This window comes from Physella acuta, unplaced genomic scaffold (genome assembly GCF_028476545.2).
Source record: "Physella acuta isolate Inbredline_101_S28 unplaced genomic scaffold, ASM2847654v3 ptg000876l, whole genome shotgun sequence".
NCBI lineage: Eukaryota > Metazoa > Mollusca > Gastropoda > Physidae > Physella > Physella acuta.
In genome coordinates, this window is record NW_026732393.1 from 125,060 (window position 1) to 141,528 (window position 16,469).

Consider the following 16,469-nt stretch of genomic DNA (forward strand, 5'->3'; position numbering starts at 1 on the left):
GCTGATGTCAATTAAGAAAATTGTAGAGAAACAATTGTCTCCTGTCAGGTAGGAAATATTGAAATATTTTCCTTCAGAGTCTACCCCTTTCAGATTTCATACTTTAAGGTAAAATGGCATGTTGTTCGCAAAGGTTTCAGCTAGAATTGACCTCATGGTGCACTTGCTACTGAATAAAAATAACTTACACATTAATTTTCAGACAAAAATTTTAATAGTTAATCAGGCACATTTGTTAACTTTGGTTTACTCATAGTGAATCAGGCACATTTTTTTAACATTGGTTTACTCATAGTGAATCAGGCACATTTGTTAACATTGGTTTACTCATACATTTAATTCATGTTAAACAAAAAAGAAAAAAACAACATGAAATGCTCATACAGGTTCCGTTGTACAAAGATTCATCATGTGACTTAAGCTCCACCAACCATCCACCACGTTTACATTGATGGACAAAATGGTGAGCTCCGGTGGGAATGGATGGGCCAGTTGTCCTAACTCTTCATGGTCTGACCGTTAAATGTAACAGCACATGTCATACGGTGCACATCAACAGCATCTTGGATGGCAGTCTTGTAGAACTTGTCATCACCGCTCAGATCACATTTTAAACTGATAGACAGAGTCTTTAAATATCTGCACGTGTGTATACTGTGGGAAAATATAGGAGACATTAATTCCTACAGCCATACCCCACATAAAATATACTAAATGCGACATCGACACCGTACACTGAAGACACTAAATGCGACACCGTACACTGAAGACACTAAATGCTACATCTACACCGTACACTGAAGACACTAAATGCGACATCGACACCGTACACTGAAGACACTAAATGCGACAAAGTACACTGAAGACACTAAATGCTACATCTACACCGTACACTGAAGACACTAAATGCGACATCGACACCGTACACTGAAGACACTAAATGCGACACCGTACACTGAAGACACTAAATGCGACACCGTACACTGAAGACACTAAATGCTACATCTACACCGTACACTGAAGACACTAAATGCGACATCGACACCGTACACTGAAGACACTAAATGCGACAAAGTACACTGAAGACACTAAATGCGACATCGACACCGTACATTGGAGACACTAAATGCGACATCGACACCGTACACTGAAGACACTAAATGCGACATCGACACCGTACACTGAAGACACTAAATGCGACATCGACACCGTACACTGAAGACACTAAATGCGACATCGACACCGTACACTGAAGACACTAAATGCGACATCGAAACCGTCATTGAAGACACTAAATGCGACATCGACACCGTACATTGAAGACACTAAATGCGACATCGACACCGTACACTGAAGACACTAAATGCGACATCGACACCGTCATTGAACACACTAAATGCGACATCGACACCGTCATTGAAGACACTAAATGCGACATCGACACCGTACATTGAAGACACTAAATGCGACATCGACACCGTACACTGAAGACACTAAATGCGACATCGACACCGTCATTGAACACACTAAATGCGACATCGACACCGTACATTGAAGACACTAAATGCGACATCGACACCGTACATTGAAGACACTAAATGCGACATCGACACCGTACATTGAAGACACTAAATGCGACATCGACACCGTACATTGAAGACACTAAATGCGACATCGACACCGTACATTGAAGACACTAAATGCGACATCGACACCGTACACTGAAGACACTAAATGCGACATCGACACCGTACACTGAAGACACTAAATGCGACATCGACACCTTACATTGAAGACACTAAATACGACATCGACACCGTACATTGAAGACACTAAATGCGACATCGACACCGTACACGGAAGACACTAAATGCGACATCGACACCGTAAATTGAAGACACTAAATGCGACATCGACACCGTACATTGAAGACACTAAATGCGACATCGACACCGTACATTGAAGACACTAAATGCGACATCGACACCGTACACTGAAGACACTAAATGCGACATCGACACCGTACATTGAAGACACTAAATGCAACATCGACACCGTACATTGAAGACACTAAATGCGACATCGACACCGTACACTGAAGACACTAAATGCGACATCGACATCGTACACTGAAGACACTAAATGCAACATCGACACCTTACATTGAAGACACTAAATACGATACTAATCGACACAAGCTGACATAGCAAATTTTATCAAAATCAACCACAGCTCTAGACGTGTGTTGACCTCTGTGGCCCTTGGTCACGTGTGGACACACACTTGAACACACATACAAACTAACATCATACACATATACCGACTTATAGAATACATGTTCATAATAAATAATACAACATAATGATGAAGTACTCATAGAAAAATTGGTAGTGTATTATTAAAAACATGTATCAATAACGTCAAGTTGTGTAAACCTCCATCTCACACATGAAATAGCCCAAAGACAACATGTGCCTTACCAATGATACAATGACCTCTACTTGATAAAGTATCCACTACCAGAACCTCTATCTCCCACTTAAACTAGCCCAAAGACATCTACCTCACCAATGATACAATGACCTGTACTTGACAGTATCTACTACTATAGAACCTCTATCTCACCCATGAACTAACCAGAAGACAACATCTACATCACACATGAACTAGCCCAAAGACAACATGTACCTCACCCATGAACTAGCCCAAAGACAACATGTACCTCACACATGAACTAGCCCAAAGACAACATGTACCTCACCCATGAACTAGCCCAAAGACAACATGTACCTCACCCATGAACTAGCTCAAAGACAACATGTACCTCACCCATGAACTAGCCCAAAGACAACATGTACCTCACCCATGAACTAGCCCAAAGACAACATGTACCTCACCCATGAACTAGCTCAAAGACAACATGTACCTCACACATGAACTAGCCCAAAGACAACATGTACCTCACCCATGAACTAGCTCAAAGACAACATGTACCTCACCCATGAACTAGCCCAAAGACAACATGTACCTCACACATGAACTAGCCCAAAGACAACATGTACCTCACCCATGAACTAGCCCAAAGACAACATGTACCTCACCCATGAACTAGCTCAAAGACAACATGTACCTTACCCATAAACTAGCCCCAAGACGACATGTACCCCACCTTTCAAACAGCTTTGACATGTACCTCACCTTTCAAACAGCATTCCTATGTCACTGCTGTCAAGACGAACAGCTGATTGGAATTTCAAGTGACGGATTGAGTTCTAGAAAATGACAAACACCAATTAGATCTACATCTGTAGTATATGCTATGTCACACTAAGTGCTAGCCTTCAGTCAAGGGTAGTATTTTATTCGCAATGCTTTCTATGCTTCACAGATTATGTGGATTATACCTAATGTAAGGTAGCAGTTGTTTATTGTGTATTGTTTTTGTGTAGCTCTATTATTTACAGTAGGGGCACGTTTATTCAGAGACAGCAACAAGAAACAGACTGACAGTTGTTATGCTACCTTTTCTCAATAAATGTTGCTTATCTCAAACACAAAACAGAAGCAAGTCAGTGACAGGGGCAGCTTGTTATATTTACACAATTAGTCGCATTAATGTCTGTGGCGGTGTGTAAACATTGGTTCATCTTTTGTACGTTAACACACCTGAAAGTGTGTGGTGATGTGCTAGATCAACTCATCTGAAAGTGTGTAGTGATGTGCTAGATCAACTCACCTGAAAGTGTGTGTTGATGTGCTAGATCAACTCACCTGAAAGTGTGTGTTGATGTGCTAGATCAACTCACCTGAAAGTGTGTGTTGATGTGCTAGATCAACTCACCTGAAAGTGTGTAGTGATGTGCTAGATCAACTCACCTGAAAGTGTGTGTTGATGTGCTAGATCAACTCACCTGAAAGTGTGTAGTGATGTGCTAGATCAACTCACCTGAAAGTGTGTAGTGATGTGCTAGATCAACTCACCTGAAAGTGTGTGGTGATGTGCTAGATCAACTCACCTGAAAGTGTGTAGTGATGTGCTAGATCAACTCACCTGAAAGTGTGTAGTGATGTGCTAGATCAACTCACCTGAAAGTGTGATGTGCTAGATCAACTCACCTGAAAGTGTGATGTGCTAGATCAACTCACCTGAAAGTGTGTAGCAATGTGTTGGAAGCATTGTTTGATGTGGTCTAGTGAGATCAATTCTCCAGAAGTCCAGTCTAGTGTGTGCAGTGGTGTTGATGGCGTCAGTAATCCCATGAGGGCGGGGTCGAAGTAATAGCCCTGTTTAAAATAGATGTGTGTACTGTGGTTCAATGACAGTGTCTGGTGATTCTTGGAGTGGATGCAGTGGGTAAGTAACTTGTGTATTGTATAGTGTGTAAGTGCCGGAAGTATTGTATAGCGTGTGTCTGATATATCGAGTAAGTGACGTGATGGGTGTAAAGTTCTAGTTTCTACAAGCAGCTCTCACAGTTTTAGGTTTGATGAGAAACACAACTTTGAGCTGACAACAGAATGATCTCAGCTTTTGCCAGGCTGGGGGTGTGGTTCGACTCCACGCCTTCAGGTAATCGTTGGCATTGACGGTCATCACTTGCAGACTTTTGGTAGTCTCTGCCAGACGGTCTAGCAGCTCGTCTGTCAGGTAGTCATTGTTCAGGTCTAGCTCTGTAAGACACAAGGCATGAGACAGTCATTGTTCAGGTCTAGCTCTGTAAGACACAAGTCATCAGATAGTCATTGTTCAGGTCAAGCTCTGTAAGACACAAATCATCAGATAGTCATTGTTCAGATCTAGCTCTGTAAGACACAAGTCATCAGATAGTCATTGTTCAGGTCTAGCTCTGTGAGACACAAGTCATCAGATAGATAGTCATTGTTCAGGTCTAGCTCTGTAAGACACAAATCATCAGATAGTCATTGTTTAGATCTAGCTCTGTAAGACACGAGTCATCAGACAAATGATTATTGAGTAGCATTACCTCTAAAAGATGTAGGCAATTATGGTGTTTCCGCGTCAGCCATTATAGCTTTAGCATTGAAATGAGACGCCATTTTTAAGTAGTTTGGAACTAATTTTAGTTTGATTGAATTAATTTAAGAGTAAAATTGATTTATATTTTAATCTAACTTTATAAACTATAATTTTAGTTTAATAATTCTTAAAACATTCATCACACAACACTTTTAATCTGGAAAAGCAGATATTTTTTTTGTAATTACCTCGCAGGTTGGGGAAGTTGCACATAGCTGCAATTAACTTTGGACTGCGTCTTAGATCTACATCCCCTCGGAAGTTCCTGATCAGGTCCACAATAGCCAACTTGTGAACTGTGTAGGCACTGTTTCTGCTAGCAGCCTCTAGCAGATCCCGACCTGGGGTCAAATGTTAAAATGGTCGTAATTTGATTAGTTATGTTGGGGCTGGTAATAGGGTAGGCCTTAGCCGTTACAATTTTCATTAGGAAAAATCCTGGGTCGATACGTAGTTCAACGGTACTGACATTTGTTCTAGTCATACATTATCGCTACTGACCTTGGTCAACAGATACATTAGCACTACTGACCTTGGTCAACAGATACATTAGCACTACAGAGATCCAGAGCACGCAGCTGTTGCTGTGACGTCAGGACGGCGGCCATGAGCTGGACCAGCATTGACCTTGGGTACTCGATGCCCTCATTCAGGTGCCAGGTGTTGGTCAGACTCAGCGTGAGCAGTTGATCGTTGCCAGAGTTGAGCAGGTTGACCAGGAACTGGTACATCGCCCTGGTCTGGGGCTGATAGTTTATGGAGACTGGAATAAATTGTTTGAGACCTTAGGCTATGGTGGAACTGTAATAAGTTGTTTGAAATCTTAGGCTATGGTGAAACTGTAATAAGTTGTTTGAAATCTTAGGCTATGGTGAAACTTTAATAAGTTGTTTGAGACCTTAGGCTATGGTGCTGCGCTTGTACAAATGAAGACAAAGTCAAAGCAGGCCTATCTGAAAACAAACTTTACCTACCTGAACAATCGACTTTGATGTGACGTAATAGCTTCCCCCTGACCTTGACATAGGTTATCGCCCTGTTAACGCCCACAGAGTCGAACCGGAAGTGTCCAGTCTGGAATAACGACGGCTCGGACATGGGCTGGAGCCAGGTCTTGCAGGTCTGAGCGGCGTGGTACTTGTCGGCGTGGGGCAGATACTGGAAGAGGTGCAGCAGTACAGCGTGCGGCAACTTGCTCCAGTCAGTTTGTTTCTAGAGGGGTTCGTGTAGCACCATGGTTAGGATTAATTAATCTAAGCTTCTTGTTATGGTTTAATGATCTAACTCTAGAACATCCTCATATGAAACAGATAAGAAATTTAGTAAAAAAATTTGATAACCAGTTAAAATGTCTGACTTTAATTGAAGGGTGAGCTGTAGATGTTTAATTCAATTAATGATCTAAATTCTGATCTAATTACTCAAAATAAAGACCTAGATCTACCACCTACTATAGTTGAAAGTAATGAGCTACCACCTTTATAAAATGTGAGAGTAAGGACCTGCTAACTAGAATTTAGATCTAATATAATGAGAAAATATTCAAATCGAACTAGATCTGAAATAATGTAAAAGTGGTGACCTAGATCTAGATCTACCACCTAATAAAATGTGAAAATGATAACCTAAAACCTAATAAATAATGTGCAAGTGATGACCTAGATCTAGACTACCACCTACTAGAGTCTATAACGTGAAAGAGAAGACCTACCACAATTTCCTTGCCACGTTTGGCCTTTTTTGTTTGGCATTTTCTCTTCGCTTGTTTACCTCGTTTATCGACAGCCATTAAGTGATTATTCAGTATGCTATGTTTTACTATCTACAACAAATACACGGGGTAACACTGGTTCTTGACGTTTTGCAACGCAAATCTATCGACAGAATTAATACTATACTTTATAGTCTACACAGACGCCATGCTTGATCGAAAGATTCAAGTGACGTCACGCGCATTCTTTGATGACGTATATTTCTAGGGGAAAAAACTAAGTCTACACAAATAATCTCGAAACCACACGAAAGGCGCATTAAATAATTTAGAAAGCATGTACGATATTATTCAAATGAAAATGGTTTAATAAAAAATCTAACTGGCTAGTTTGTGTTGGGTTTTACAATAAATTGTTGGTTGTACGTAATGTTTTTGGTATTTTGTTAACTAAACAAAGTAAAAAAAAAAGTGGAATCCTTCTCTTCAGTGGTCAGTGTTTCTTCCAGACTTTTTTCTCCGGGGGATATTTGAAATTTTCGGGGGGGGGGGGGGGGGGGGGGGTAGACTTTCTTCAGGGGGGCGGACACTGTTAAAAGTATATATTTTCTGTATAAATTATATAAATTTCATGTCGTTCGTGGGGGGGGGGGGGGACTCTGTCAGTGGTTGTGTAGTATTTGATTGCCATTTCCAGACCTAACAGTGTTTCTGGATGTAAAAAATTCAACAACGACATAGGCAAAAATGTACAAAATACACTCAGAGATTTGTATTTTATACCGTATTTTATTTGTTGTCAGTTAGGGCGTAACACACACCCCCACCCTCGAGGGGCTTGACGCCCTGTAGTTCTGCCAGATGTAGTAAAACCAGCTGTACACGTGCTACAGCTGTACACTACAGCTGTACACGTGTCTCAGCTGTACACATGTCCCAGCTGTACACATGTCCCAGCTATGCACGTGCCCCAGCAGGCAGCTCACACCCAGCGCGTGAGTGAAGTTTCCTTAAGATTGAAGGGCTCGCCGTTCAGTGTGATGGCGCAGGTTGGTGTCGCCGAGTAGCAAGAGATGCTGAGCTGTATCATTCTCTTGTAGCAACTATGGCATTCACCTGCAGAGAACTGTTTCCTCAAGCTCAACAGCTCCAACTTGTGGCAGCTGTAAGGTAAACAACGGATACAATTTAACAGCTCCAACTTGTGGCAGCTGTAAGGTAAACAACAGATACAATTTAGCTCCCTATTTGCTTGTATCAAAGATTTAGATTTTTCTTCTTAATTTCTTTTTTATTATCAATAAGCTTGATTTGATAGCTAATCTATTAGCGACACTTCTAGGCGTCACACGAATCCACGATTATTAACAAGAATGACCACACTAAATTCAACATGAAAAATATTTACAAGACTCCAAATAGAGGAAGATGCTCTACCCCCCCCCCTCCCTGCCATCTTAGTCGTAAGCATGGCAATACGTCCTTGACGTCTTCTATTTTAAAAATATCAGAGACCGACCGTATTCTAGAGAATCCCTGCATTGTACCCAAGTTTAATGCCTTATGGGCCAAATGTGTGTGACACGGCCTGTTTGTGTTGCTGTATTCATCGAATCATAAATCTATACAACTAATGTACTACCACCACCCTTCGCGTGTTTTATCATAGATGCACACCATCTATCTAGAAGCGCTAACTCACATGTGATAGCTTTAGCAATGTACTCACCTCTCTATAACTTTAGCAATGCCATTGGTATCCAGGTAACAGTCGTAACTTAGGTCAAGAAGACGAAGAGATTTCTATAAAAACAATATACGTTTTAGGAAAGTAACGGAACGACCTAGGAATGGCAGATCTACTTTTAATGCTAAGGCTATTTTAAGACTAGTTATTTTGTGTAATTAGTTATTTAATAAGCAAGTTTCTTAATGTCAGATGTCTCAACCCAGTTGGTTCGTGTAAGTGTTAATGTTCAAGGCCAGTTGTTTAGTGTAAGGCCAGTTGTTAAAGGCCAGTTGTTTAGTTCAAGGCCAGTTGTTTAAGGCCAGTTGTTTATTGTAAGGCCAGTTGTTTAGTGTAAGGCCAGTTGTTTAGGGCCAGTTGTTTAGTGTAAGGCCAGTTGTTTAAGGCCAGTTGTTTAGTGTAAGGCCAGCGATTACCTGAAAGTTGTGTTGACTCACCTGAAAGTTGTGTTGACTCACCTGAAAGTTGTGTTGACTCACCTGAAAGTTGTGTTGACTCACCTGAAAGTTGTGTTGACTCACCTGAAAGTTGCGTTGACTCACCTGAAAGTTGTGTTGACTCACCTGAAAGTTGTGTTGACTCACCTGAAAGTTGTGTTGACTCACCTGAAAGTTGTCGGCGATATGTTGGAAGCTGCGGTATGAAATGAAGGTGAACCACGAGACTGACGCCAGGTACAGCTCGTGCAGTGGGATAGCTCGGCTCAGGATATTACACAGGTATTGGTCGGGATTAGCATCCTGGTCAAGTAGATAATCAGGGGATAAACGTCGGCATGACTGCTAGGTTTAGTCACATATTTCAACGTTATCATGCTAGAGTTTTATCAGCATTTTACAGTTAAAGCCTTCTACATAATTCTTAAGCAACGAACACTGTGACCCCAGAAAAAAGCTTGTGATACAAGGTACTATAGAGCCGTATCATCATAGATTATATATATATATATATATATATATATGTTATATAATTTGTAGGAAAGCAGCTTACACCCTTAGCTGTGATGTAGACAATGACTTTGAGTCTAGGACACGCACTAGTCATCTGATGCCAGCCTTTGTCTGAGGTCAGAGTGTACGCGCTAAAGTTGAAGTTGGCACGTATGGTCATCGTCTGGAGGCTGTTGCTGACTGTCTCGGACAGACAGTGCAACAGGTCGTCTGACAGGTAGTCGTAGCTCAGCTGTAGGTCTGAAACAGGCAGACATGTAGTTATAGCTGTAAGTCTGAAACAGATAGGCATGTAGTTATAGCTGTAAGTCTGAAACAGATAGGCATGTAGTTATAGCTGTAAGTCTGAAACAGATAGGCATGTAGTTATAGCTGTAGGTCTGAAACAGGCAGGCATGTAGTTATAGCTGTAAGTCTGAAACAGATAGGCATGTAGTTATAGCTGTAAGTCTGAAACAGATAGGCATGTAGTTATAGCTGTAAGTCTGAAACAGATAGGCATGTAGTTATAGCTGTAAGTCTGAAACAGATAGGCATGTAGTTATAGCTGTGGGCGTGAAACAGGCAGACATGTAGTTATAGCTGTAAGTCTGAAACAGATAGGCATGTAGTTATAGCTGTAGGTGTGAGAGATATAGGCAGACATGTAGTTATAGCTGTGGGTGTGAAACAGGCAGACATGTAGTTATAGCTGTAGGTGTGAGAGATACAGGTAGATATGTAGTTATAGCTGTGGGTGTGAAACAGGTAGACATGTAGTCGTAAATGAGCGTCGCGTTATATTATATTAGCTCTAGCTATCGACGAAGTTCTATGATACACAGATTTGTCAAATCCTTTAGAAAGTTGAATGCCGATGTCCCATGTATAAAACTATCCGTCTAGAATCGGACTGGGAAGTCATTCGGTCTATAGCCTGATAGAGCAGACTAATTATTTGGTGTCTGCTAGTTGACCAGTAAGGCCAATGATCCATGAAATGGCTTGTCCACAAAAACACAGACACTCCATCCAACGTATTAACACCAGAGTTTCTTCCAGGCATCTCTTCGGGGGGGGGGGGGGGGGTTCCGTCCCCCCGAAGAAAGTCTACCTCCCCACCCGAACGAGATGGATTTTGTATAGTAAACATACACTTTTACTAGCGTCCCCCCCCCCCCGAATTGTTACCCCCCCCCCCCCCCCCCCGAATTTTTCAAGAGCCCCCCCCTCCCCGGAGAAAAAAGTCTGGAAGAAACACTGGTTTACACCACGTGGGCCAAGTGCTGGCCTCTAGCTCAGGGCCACAAAACCTTGAGAGGGATGTTTGAACTGGCATATCCTTGTCTTTGTCACACTGTCACTACAGCTTACACGAAGTTTACATGTTCGCAGGGTGGATCAAATGTGACAAGTAGGGTGGATCAAATGTGACAAGTATGATGGATCACATGTGACAAGGTGGGTGGATCAGATGTGACAAGTAGGGTGGATCAGATGTGACAAGTAAGGTTTATAAATGGTGACAAGTAGGGTGGATCAAATGTGATAAGTAGGGTGGATCAAATGTGACAAGTATGATGGATCAAATGTGACAAGTAGGGTGGATCAAATGTGACAAGTAGGGTGGATCAAATGTGACAAGTAGGGTGGATCAAATGTGACAAGTAGGGTGGATCAAATGTGACAAGTAGGGTGGATCAAATGTGACAAGCAGGGTGGATCAAATGTGACAAGTAGGGTGGATCAAATGTGACAAGTAGGGTGGATCAAATGTGACAAGTAGGGTGGATCAAATGTGACAAGTAGGGTGGATCAAATGTGACAAGTAGGGTGGATCAAATGTGACAAGTAGGGTGGATCAAATGTGACAAGTAGGGTGGATCAAATGTGACAAGCAGGGTGGATCAAATGTGACAAGTAGGGTGGATCAAATGTGACAAGTAGGCTGGATCAAATGTGACAAGTAGGCTGGATCAAATGTGACAAATAAAGTGAATCAAACTTACCAGACAAGTTGCTAAAGTAGCACATGACGGAGAGAAAGGACCGGTCAGTTCTAATGTCGTCCAGTGGAGACAAGAGCTGGCTGTTGATGAGCTCATGGATGGACAGGCTGTCGATTGTCTGGCCACAGGTGATGCTGGCCGCCTGCAACAGGCGTACACCTGCAGTAGTTTGGTGAGTAACAGGTCGTTAGATTGTGACGTCACCAGCTACGTCACAGCAGGGTACAGACTAAGTTAAGGTACAAGATCTTTTACAGTACGGTAAGACAATATTACGGTACGGTAAGACAATATTACGGTACGGTAAGACAATATTACGGTACGGTAAGACAATATTACGGTATGGACGTAATATTTTCTATCGAACGATTTTCGAATTTCATAGTTGGTCATTTTTAATGTTTCAGTTCAGCTTTGATCTGCATTCTGAATTAGTCTAGTGGCATTTGGTCGGGGAGTTAGGCTGCCAGTATTGAGGCAGAGAGAGACACTAGAGCTTATCTAGGGTTCGGATCTTGTCTGCACGAAGAAATGTTTCGTGATACCATCACCTGGCAGGTGGGGCTTCAAGGTACATCATCTGACAGGTCGGGCTTTGTGGTACCATCACCTGACAGGTGGGGCTTTGTGGTACCATCACCTGACAGGTGGGGCTTTGTGGTACCATCATCTGACAGGTGGGGCTTTGTGGTACCATCACCTGACATGTGGCTTTGTGGTACCATCATCTGACAGGTGGGGCTTTGTGGTACCATCACCTGACATGTGGCTTTGTGGTACCATCATCTGACAGGTGGGGCTTTGTAGTACCATCATCTGACAGGTGGGGCTTTGTAGTACCATCACCTGACAGGTGGGGCTTTGTGGTACCATCACCTGACAGGTGGGGCTTTGTAGTACCATCATCTGACAGGTGGGGCTTTGTAGTACCATCATCTGACAGGTGGGGCTTTGTGGTACCATCATCTGACAGGTAGGGCTTTGTGGTACCATCACCTGACAGGTGGGGCTTTGTGGTACCATCACCTGACAGGTGGGGCTTTGTGGTACCATCACCTGACAGGTGGAGCTTTGTGGTACCATCACCAGACAGGTGGGGCTTCTTGGTACCATTACCTGACAGGTGGGGCTTTGTGGTACCATCATCTGACAGGTAGGGCTTTGTGGTACCATCACCTGACAGGTGGGGCTTTGTGGTACCATCATCTGACTGATGGGGCTTCTTGGTACCATCACCTGACAGGTGGGGCTTTGTCGTACCATCATCTGACAGGTAGGGCTTTGTGGTACCATCATCTGACAGGTGGGGCTCCAAGGTACATCACCTGACAGGTGGGGCTTTCTAAGAAAGAGCATGTCAATAGGTTTCATGATTTCGTGGTCAAATTAACTCTACTGACCATGTTCAACACTTAGACCAACGCTACTGACCGTGTTCAACACTTAGACCAACGCTACTGACCGTGTTCAACACTTAGACCAACGCTACTGACCGTGTTCAACACTTAGACCAACGCTACTGACCATGTACAACACTTAGACCAACGCTACTGACCGTGTTCAACACTTAGACCAACGCTACTGACCGTGTTCAACACTTAGACCAACGCTACTGACCGTGTTCAACACTTAGACCAACGCTACTGACCATGTTCAACACTTAGACCAACGCTACTGACCGTGTTCAACACTTAGACCAACGCTACTGACCGTGTTCAACGCTTAGACCAACGCTACTGACCGTGTTCAACACTTAGACCAACGCTACTGACCATGTTCAACACTTAGACCAACGCTACTGACCGTGTTCAACACTTAGACCAACGCTACTGACCATGTTCAACACTTAGACCAGCGTTACTGACCGTGTTCAACACTTAGACCAACGTTACTGACCATGTTCAACACTTAGACCAACGCTACTGACCATGTTCAACACTTAGACCAGCGTTACTGAGGTCTAGCAGACGCAGATGTTGCTGGTGTTCTAGCAGCTTCTCGATGTGATCTACCACGTCCAGCATGGGGTGGGCGACGGATTTCCACAACTTGCTCATGTTGGTCAGGCTCAGGGTGAGCAGCTGTTGGTTGCCGGCCTGGAGGATGATGTCCAGGAACTGGTACACCACGGATGTGGACGTGTGAGGGCGGCCGTCGGTCAGCTCTGGAACAAGGGAGATAATCATAATTAGATCTTAAGTCTCCAGCTCTGGAACAAGGGAGATAATCATAATTAGATCTTAAGTCTCCAGCTGTGGAACAAGGGAGATAATCATAATTAGATCTTAAGTCTCCAGCTCTGGAACAAGGGAGATAATCATAATTAGATCTTAAGTCTCCAGCTGTGGAACAAGGGAGATAATCATAATTAGATCTTAAGTCTCCAGCTCTGGAACAAGGGAGATAATCATAATTAGATCTTAAGTCTCCAGCTCTGGAACAAGGGAGATAATCATAATTAGATCTTAAGTCTCCAGCTGTGGAACAATGGAGATAATTAAAACTAGATCTTAAGTGTCCAGTTAGTATCTGTGTCAATATTTGCTCGAAACGTTCAATACAATCGTTACCAACCTGAACAGTCGGCCTTGATGTGAAGCAAAGATTCTCCATGTTTCCTTGCGAAATGTAGGGCTCTGTCAGCCTTGTTAGCGTTAAAGGTGAAGTGTCCCGTGCGCCACAAGACTGGACTAGAGAGTGCCAGTAGCCAGGATTTACACGTGAGAGCAGCGTGATACCTGTCTGTCTGGTCCAGGTGTTGGAAGACTTGAACCAAGACCAGGTAAGGTAGACGGTTCCAGCCAGCTTCTGTAAACTGGATGGTGTCATGGGTTAGTACATGTTTAACTGCATGGACAACTCAAATGTTAAATCCTCTAAAATATGCATACATTAAATAATTAAAGCAGAGTGACTTACAAAACCTACCAGTTCTGTGTGTACATTTCTTCTGCCATTCCTGCTCCTATTCTGACTTGGCCCATCGCCATGGTAATGCGTTAGGTCACTGACCTTTAGTTTGCTCTTAATTCTTGCCAGATCTTCTTTGATGTTGTCCAGCATTGCTGTAATGGTTTCAAAGTGTTGGTCATTGCTGACCCGCCTGTGGTCTGGCCCAGTGTTGACAGCATTCTGAGAACTGCTGTCATCATCTTGACCAGTGACATCTTGACCAGTGGCGTCTTGACCAGTGGCGTCTTGACCAGTGGCGTCTTGACCAGTGACGTCTTGACCAGTGATGTCTTGTTCAAGTTTGGACCGTTTGTTTGGTGGTTCAGATACTCTGGACGATTGGCTCCCCATGGATGGTCAGCTGATGGACACGAACGAGGTGGTGGTCTGAGTACGGCAGTATGGGTGTCTCAGTACGACTGTACGGGTGTCTCAGTACGGCTGTACGGGTGACTCAGTGCGGCTGTATTTACTGTAAGTCTGTGTCAGACGTATAAGACAGCTGTATGTGTGGTAAGCCTGTGTTAGATATCTTAGCACGGCTGTATGTGTTGTAAGTCTGTATGGTGTCTCAGTACCGCTGTTTGTGTTGTAACTCTGTATCAGATATCTCAGTACGACTGTATTTGCTGTATCAGATATACAGGACAGCTGTATGTGTTGTCTGTATGAGATATACAGGACAGCAGTCAGAAATCGTTTTCATGACTTGGTCGACAAAAACTGTTTTACTGCAGAGAAAAAAAAAATTTCCAAAGGTCAACAAAGTTTTTATTTGTACTGTATTATTAGTGAAAATAATTTCAGTGAATCGTTTATTTTTTACTTTAGCTCTTGTATATCTTTGCAAACTATGGAACTTCAATCTTAGGGCAAGAATTCTAGAATACTCTCCAACTTTAGAATAGTGATCTCATTGTATGGATATTGGACGACATTACTGGTGTGGACATTGGACATTACTGGTTTTGACATTGGACATTATTTGTGTGGATATTAGACATTATTTGTTTGGACATTGATCTCTATGTGTGTGAAGAGTGTGCCTTATTTTTGCCACCTTTCTGCCAACAATGTGTAAAATAATAATACATAACAAGAATCATCTTTAGACCCAGCGATCCATTGGCAGATGAAGTAGAGTTCATGTGCTTCTTGACCTCTGCATATGAAGGGATGGTATGGTCAGCACTTTGCCCAACTTCCTTTACTTTCCGGGAAAGTTTCCCTAACATGAATTAGATACCCACCAGAGCTGGGTGGACTGAGGGACGTTCTAATGACTTTGAATCCAATTTCGAACTCGAGACTTTCGGGTTATCAGACTAGCTCTACCGCTTAAACTACACAGTCCTATAATGCTCAGTTCTGACAATTGTTGCTGATTCTGTTCATCTGATCTCTAGCTCACCTATGTGGAGTTACATTAGTAGAGGAACTAGACAGAAATAGATTTACCTTAGTTACATTAGTAGAGGAACTAGACAGAAAGAGATTTACCTTTAAGACATAAAATCTACTAGTCATCTACAGCTAAAGTCAGCATGTCAAGACAGATCTCTGTCGTCTGCTTCTATCATCCTCTCGTCTGCTTCTATCATCCTCTCGCCTGCTTCTGTAATCCTGCCATATGTTGGAGGGAAACTTGAGACCGCCGCCATATTTCATTGGCGAGGTAAACAGTGATGTACTTCACAACATTTGGTGACGTCTTACTAAAAAAAAAATACTTCTTCCCTACTGAAGATTCTTCTTCTTACTTTCTTATATAAGAAGTATAGATCACGCGAATCAATCATGCAACAATCACAATCAGATTTCCAACAAATCTCAACCTTTACACCTACCTGAGTCGAAGCAACCTAGTTTTTGTCTGTTTGTCTGTTTGTGTGTGCGTCTGTGTACACAATAACGTCCAATAACTGGAAGTGGTATTTTAATCCATTTCAGGTTTCTAAAATACCGACAATGGACACGAGCGAGAAAACTCTCAAAGGTATTTGAGAGGTGTATAAATTAGTTTAAAAATCATGCACAGCGTAGTTACAATAATATGGTTATAAAATCCTGTCTATCTGGTTTT

The 16,469-nt window shown here is 42.6% G+C and overlaps 2 protein-coding genes across 3 annotated transcripts; both read right to left on the bottom strand.

The window, feature by feature from the left end:
* Window positions 1–206: 206 nt before the first annotated feature.
* On the bottom strand, window positions 207–6,998 carry LOC131952541 (F-box only protein 39). The gene is made up of 8 exons (XM_059315261.1): window positions 6,750–6,998; window positions 6,013–6,250; window positions 5,571–5,801; window positions 5,227–5,379; window positions 4,475–4,671; window positions 4,147–4,284; window positions 3,199–3,272; window positions 207–654 (listed from the first exon to the last, which is right to left on the bottom strand). Exons 1-8 carry the CDS (start codon window positions 6,825–6,827, stop codon window positions 498–500), a joined length of 1,266 nt encoding a protein of 421 aa, XP_059171244.1. The 5' UTR covers window positions 6,828–6,998; the 3' UTR covers window positions 207–497.
* A 692-nt stretch (window positions 6,999–7,690) lies between these two features.
* LOC131952554 (uncharacterized) lies at window positions 7,691–16,053 on the bottom strand. 2 transcript variants are annotated; one of them, XM_059315277.1, is made up of 9 exons: window positions 15,887–16,053; window positions 14,363–15,117; window positions 14,009–14,249; window positions 13,362–13,598; window positions 11,435–11,593; window positions 9,487–9,686; window positions 9,102–9,236; window positions 8,479–8,552; window positions 7,691–7,912 (listed from the first exon to the last, which is right to left on the bottom strand). In XM_059315277.1, the coding sequence occupies exons 2-9, from the start codon at window positions 14,735–14,737 to the stop codon at window positions 7,732–7,734; spliced, it is 1,602 nt and encodes a 533-aa protein (XP_059171260.1). In that variant the 5' UTR covers window positions 14,738–15,117; window positions 15,887–16,053; the 3' UTR covers window positions 7,691–7,731. The 2 variants fall into 2 exon arrangements, with proteins under 2 accessions (XP_059171260.1, XP_059171259.1); XM_059315276.1 differs by having other exon boundaries at window positions 7,691–7,960.
* Window positions 16,054–16,469: the final 416 nt, after the last annotated feature.

Excerpts from the sequence above, each read along its gene's own strand:
- LOC131952541 (XM_059315261.1), bottom strand. The coding sequence starts at position 6,827 with ATGGCTGTCGATAAACGAGGTAAACAAGCGAAGAGAAAATGCCAAACA. Across the intron at positions 6,251-6,749 it reads AACGTGGCAAGGAAATTGTG|AAACAAACTGACTGGAGCAA; the intron begins GTAGGTCTTCTC and ends GAACCCCTCTAG. Across the intron at positions 4,672-5,226 it reads CAACTTCCCCAACCTGCGAG|AGCTAGACCTGAACAATGAC; the intron begins GTAATTACAAAA and ends TGTGTCTTACAG.
- LOC131952554 (XM_059315276.1), bottom strand. The coding sequence starts at position 14,737 with ATGGGGAGCCAATCGTCCAGAGTATCTGAACCACCAAACAAACGGTCC. Across the intron at positions 9,687-11,434 it reads CTACTTTAGCAACTTGTCTG|ACCTACAGCTGAGCTACGAC; the intron begins GTAAGTTTGATT and ends TGCCTGTTTCAG. Across the intron at positions 9,237-9,486 it reads TCTACATCACAGCTAAGGGT|GATGCTAATCCCGACCAATA; the intron begins GTAAGCTGCTTT and ends CTACTTGACCAG.